Genomic DNA, 6,000 nt, shown 5'->3' with positions numbered 1-6,000 from the left:
AGCTGCGATCTGACCATGCCTGGGTGAGAGGGGGAAAGGACCAGCCGCGCAGCCCCGCCACCACCAACTATCACCACTACCACCACCATCTCCTCTCCCTCCTCCTCTCTCTGCGTTATTGCTCTTATCTTCTCCACGGCACTCCGCGTTGGATAGACTGGGGCTGCTTCGTGTGGTGAGACCAAGGCAGAGCCACCGGCGAAACCCAACAATATCTCAGAGGAAGAAAAAGAAGAAAGAAAAAAGAGGGAGAAAGAGAGAGAGGGGGAGAGTGGAAGAGGGAGCGAGCGAGCGAGCGAGAGAAGGGAAGGCAGGCAAGAAAATCCCCCCAATCTTTTAAGTCAATGCATATTGTGGTGACACTGGCAAAGGAGCCCTCACGGTGGAGTCGGCCAGGGCTGTGCGTTCCCAAAATATGACCAGGGGTGCTTGGATGTGCAGTCGGCAGTATGATGACGGCTTAAAAATCTGGTTCGCACCCCGGGAGAACGAGAAACCCTTCACGGATTCAGAGAGGGCTCAGAAATGGCGACTGTCCCTGGCATCGCTCTTGTTTTTCACAGTCCTGCTCTCTGATCACTTGTGGTTCTGCGCCGAGGCCAAATTCACGGGGACCGGAGAGAAGGAGCAGCCGCCGCCCGAGAAGCCGGAGCCCGCGGAGCCGGAGCTGCTGGCGGGCATGGGGGAGCCGGCGCCCCCCGCGCCCCGGCTCCTCGCCCCCCCCTCGCCCTCCCTCCCGCCCTCCCCCGGCAGCAGCGGCGGCGGCAGCCGCGGCAGCCGCACCAACGGCACCGAGCCCCGGCACGGCAAGGCTGCTTTCCTGGGGAACTCCACCGCCAGGCCCCTGGAGACGTGCCCCCACCCGAGCTCCTCGTCCGGGCAGTGCTTCAGCGTGGGGGACGCGGAGGCGGTGTGCCGGCGGCGGGGGGGGCCGGGGCGGCCGCGGGGCGCGGGGCAGAGCCCGGCGCCCGGCTGGGACCTGACGGATTTTTACCTTTCCTTTTGTAATTCCTACACACTTTGGGAGTTGTTCGCCGGGTTGTCCAATCCGGACACTTTGAACTGCAGTCTGGATGTGGTGCTGAGGGGGGGAGGCTCCTGCAGCCAGTGCGTCCAGGCTTACCAGCGCTACGACCAGCACGCTCAGGAGAAATACGAAGAGTTTGAGGTTATGCTCCAGAAATATTTACAGTCGGATGAGTACTCGGTGAAATCGTGTCCTGAGGATTGTAAGGTAGGAGCCCCTGCTGTGTTTCCTGTCCCTGGCTGGCGGGCTGGCATGCCTCCCTCCTCTGTTGTGGCTGCCGTGGTCCCTGTTTTGGCTGCTTCGGTCTCTGCTCCTGGCGCCGGCGGCCGTGGTTTTTTGGGTGCTGTCGGAGCTGCGGAGGATATCGGCGGGGAGCCCCCGGTAGCGCGTTGCTAAAAGGGAGGCAGAGAGAGGGGGAAGGTTGGATAAGAAAAAAAAAAAAAGAAAAAAGAAAAATTAAGTGATCCCTGGTCCTCTGGGAGTGCAGCGCTGGATTTCCCCCTCCTCATGAATATGCGATTGGCTCCGGCTCGGCTGCCGGCTTCCAGCGGGCTGGGATGCGGCTTGGCGGCAGGCAGCGACAGGGGCTGCATGCCAATGAGCGGGGACCGGGACGGCAGCCGGGGCCGGGGCCGCCCGACGGCTCTGCCCTGCCCGCGGGCCCTCGGGGGCCGGCCGGGGCCGCAGCCGGCCGGCCGGCGGGCAAGCCCGCGGGAGGCACGGCAGTGCCGGGGCTCAGCCGGGGCCGGGGCGGCGACGTCCGCGGTGCCCGGAGGACGGGCGTCTCGTCCCCTCGCGGGGGCCGGGGGCGCGCACCGGGTGGGTTCCGTCGGACGCTTGGTCCCGGGGGCTGCGGGCAGCGGCGGCGGCGATGCGCGGGACGGCGGAGCTGGGGAGGTTCCTGGCCGTCTGGGGAGCGGGGAACGAGACCACGTCTCCCAGGCGCTCTGCCAAAATCTGTGGAGCTGGGAAGAGCTGGAGGACAAGGGTGGATGTCAGTGGGCATCGTGGTGGCCCTTGCTTGGGATGTGATGGTGACAGATTTTCAATAAGTTGCGGTGGTTTTCTGTGGGGCTGTCGGTTACTGCTCAGAGAGATCCAGAGGGTTTGCTTTCCCTTTGTCAAAGTCAGGGTCCCGCTTTGGCTCTGAGTAGTTGTTGTCTTCTTTCTACTTTTGCACAAGATTAGTTGGCCTAGCTCTCAAAACAGGAAAGGGCAGAAAAAAAGTGTTGTCCTTGGCGCCTAAAATAACTGACTGCATGCGTGTTGTGTCCATGTTCGCCCCCCCCAATTTTTTTAAGTATTTGTTGAGAGCTGGGCCAGGTGAATGGTTTCTGCCCTGAACTGGATTATCTTGATTATTGTAGCAATACATTGACCAGTCTGAAGCAAATCCTGCTTTAGCAGTGGAACACAACAGTGCATACAAATCATTGCTCTGAACAGAAGGCCTAGCAGTACTTCTGTGCTTTGTAACTTCAGCAGGGCCTTCTGAAATAATTTCATGGTAACAGTCCATGCCTAAAGAATCCCATTCACCAATAAGTTAGTGCAATCTGCACATATCTTTGCCAAAAAAAAAAAAAAAAAAATCAATCCACAGTCCCTCTAGAAGCTGAAATATCGTGTTATCTAATTGGATAAAGTAGGAAAGTTGCTGTATTTATTTTTTCTTGCTAAACTTGAAAAAAGTAAAGTAATCTCATCAGTAATTTTTAGTCCACTGTTTCTGGGTTATAAACTGTGTGTATTCACACTCATTGTATGTATGTTATGTCCTCAGTTACTGATAATGTAAATGTATTTTATTTCCAGAGTGAACTGGCTAAGTAAAAACCATAAATTGGATAAGTAAAAAGCGTATCAAATACAAATAGATGTCTACTGCTGTAAGGACATCTTTGCCATTTCAGTAGCTCTTTAACTAGAAATTGACCTACTGATCTGTGCTGCCAAACGATCAACATCTACTTACTTAAAGTGATTTTTATGTATCACAGTTTAGTTTGACTGAACTTTACCATAAAGTGTGCAGTTGCTTTACAGTATATTCTGGTGTAAAAGGTGTTGAAAATGAACAGAACAGCAAATGTACACTGTATAACAATTCCCCTTCGGAGACTGAATAAGGAGAAACACTTGTCTAATGATGGGGAAAAAGTGGTTGACATTAAAATGATCGCACAAAACATATAAATGAACTAGACAAATGCAGTGCCAGTGACCTACACCTCTCCCATTCGTAGTGCCGGATGGTACAGTTTGATGTCTTGAGAATTTGGCCAACCAGTCTGTGTTAAAAATGAATGATATTCCAGCGGGGAAGAGGAAAAAAAAACCCAAAGAGCAAACCCGAACCAAGGGTGCAACTTGGTGTTTTCGCTCTCCCTGCGGAGCCGGGCGGGGCGGCGGGTGCTGTCCAGGGTGCTGCACGGCAGCGCCCGCGGCACGCGGCACGCGGCCCGGCCAGGGAGGAGCCGCTCGCCTCCACCCACGCCCTGAGCTGGTGCCTCTGGGTCCCTCCGCAGCCTTTTGGCTCGTCCTGGTGGCTGAGAGAGCCAAGCGGCGAGCAGGTCCAGTCGTCTGGTAGCCGCGTGTGGTGATGTGCTTGTACGTGGTCCACCCTGAAGTGTGTGCGGGTGAAACTAGGAACTCACGGTGAATACTTTGTGACAACTGCAATATTTTGCTGGTCTTTCTGGTGCTTTATACATATTTCATTTATAAAACTAAATCAGGAAATAGCTTTTTTGTGTAAGTAAATATTAATTCTTTGAGTGTTGGGCATTTAGATGAATCTTAGCTTAAGAATCAGAATAGAAAATAGCTTGACATCTAACTATGCATTTTAGGTTCACACTGTTTGATTGGTTTATGTGGTGAACTGCTTTTTCTTTTCTTTTCTTTTCAACAAAATGCTAAAAGTACTGACTTTACTCAGTAATCATGTGTGTAAGCCCTGGATTAATACAATTAAAGGCTTGTTAAATAATCTATTTCTATTTAAGACAACTTTAGTATTCTGGGAGGGCTGCTTCATTTGCAGAAAAAGAGAGCTTTTCACCTATTTGACCAACTATAGCTGATGACAAAATCAATAAAATTTACATTGAATAACAGTCAACCTAAAACTTGTAATGGAGTATTACTTCCCCCTTCCCCAGCTCTTCTCCCCTTCCCCCCTGACACAGCCACTTCTCACAGTAAAGAGTTGAAAACATGGGGGTTTCACAGTCTGGCAAGTGATACCTTTCAAGAAAGTACTGTTTGTTATAACAAATAGCACATAGCAAAATACTTTTGATGTATAACTCTCAACCTCGGACTTTGTATTTTCACATTCCTTTATCTGAAAGGGGAAGAAAATGAACTTTACTTCCAAAATATTCTGTGTTCCACTGCATGTCTCCTGGTCTCTGAAGAATATTTTAAATAAATTGCTTTGTATTGCAGGAATTTGCAGTCAGGAGTTGTTTGGGTTATCAGTTCACATTTAGCTATTCTACATAGTGAGTTTTGGTTTTGGTTTTAATACTCATTTTTGTGAAAATAATGCCGTCCTGTTATTAAGGTCTTACCATTAAACTTCTTGTTGAGTTCTATTGGGATTTTTGATCATTTTATAGAAAATGCTGAGAATTTTGAATTTTAGAACATTTGAAAAATCAGTATTTTTTTTTGATAGTATCAATGAAGATGCATATGCATTTTATATTGTTAGGATGTCAGTAGACTTTGTATGTTGTTTAGAAGTTCTGGATATCAGTGTAGTCTCACTAAATCCATCTTCAGCTTCTTTCTTAAAAAATATCCTTGAAGTCTGATGTCTTTATTGTTTTCTTGTCTTGATAGTCACATATCAGTAATAGGTAAACAATAAGTAAGACAAATATTTGAATGTATTACATATTCAAGAAGGTGGCATAATATACTGAGTCACTAAAGTAACCGAGTAACTGAGAATCTGGATCTGCATTTCTTTTTTTCTGTTTTAGATTCAATTTAGATTTTTTTTTAATATTTATTAATTTTTACTTTTGCACATTATAAAGTAGTGGTTGTATTTACAAGAGATTGTTCTTGGCAATATCTAAAGTTTCTTGATTTTGAGAATATCATTTTTATATGCAGTGTGACACAGGACTGTATTCAAACAATTTACAGAGAGCTGTATTGGCTTGACGTTGGAAGACACAGTTCCTCGTAATGACTTGTCAGCTTTGTATCAGGGGAAATACTCAAGTTCTTATTCTTAAGACAGCAGGCAATCGCTCTGTGGAATAAAAGAAAATTCTGGCTACTTCTGATTAGGAACTGGGTCAAATAACTAAGTAGGACATATAAATGTAAAGGTTTTTAATTTTTTCTTTTTCTTTTTTTTTTTTTTTTTTTTTGAGAGATAGAACCTATGTCTTTGTGACCAGTATCAGAGGCCAAGGATTTCTTGGCAGAAGTATTTATTAAAGTTTGAACAAAACATCAGTTAACATTCTTTAACCCAGTGAAAGTTGAGAGTGTTTGAAACGTGGCCTTCCTTAGTGCTAGCTAAAATATTGAAACATGCAATTCAGGTAAGTGCATTATAATTACAATAACAAAATAATGCAGTTTTCCTCCTAGAATATCAAGAGAAAAATAAAAATACACCACCTTTTTTATATCAACATTACTAAAAAGCAAACTTTAGCTGACATCCTAGGTGCTCATGCAGATTTTTTTTTCTTTCCCTCCCCCCAGGAATTAAATATCATTTAATAACTTCTGATTGGAGGTTTATGATATTGGTATCAGAAATATGTAAGAAAATAGCTGAGTTATAATACTGCTTAGTTGAAAAACATGCATATCAATACAGGGTTTCATATTAAACATAGATGTTATAGTTGATAGGAGTATAGAGCTGGTGCTTCTCTTACTAAATAATTTTTTTTCTTTAGATCACAGAGCTGCGTTCAACTACTTTTATTTGAGTA

General features: G+C 46.5%; 1 protein-coding gene across 1 annotated transcript in view; it reads left to right on the top strand.

The window, feature by feature from the left end:
• Positions 1-415: 415 nt before the first annotated feature.
• Positions 416-6,000, top strand: part of NALF1 (NALCN channel auxiliary factor 1) — a 492,061-nt gene continuing 486,476 nt past the window's right edge. Inside the window, exon 1 of the mRNA XM_054218514.1 lies at positions 416-1,234. Coding sequence (XP_054074489.1) covers positions 416-1,234 — 819 coding nt within the window. The remainder of the gene's footprint in view (positions 1,235-6,000) is intronic.

This window comes from Rissa tridactyla, chromosome 1 (assembly GCF_028500815.1).
Source record: "Rissa tridactyla isolate bRisTri1 chromosome 1, bRisTri1.patW.cur.20221130, whole genome shotgun sequence".
Taxonomy (NCBI): domain Eukaryota; kingdom Metazoa; phylum Chordata; class Aves; order Charadriiformes; family Laridae; genus Rissa; species Rissa tridactyla.
The sequence above is the reverse complement of the archived record's forward strand: the minus strand, read 5'-3'. Positions and strand labels throughout refer to the sequence as shown.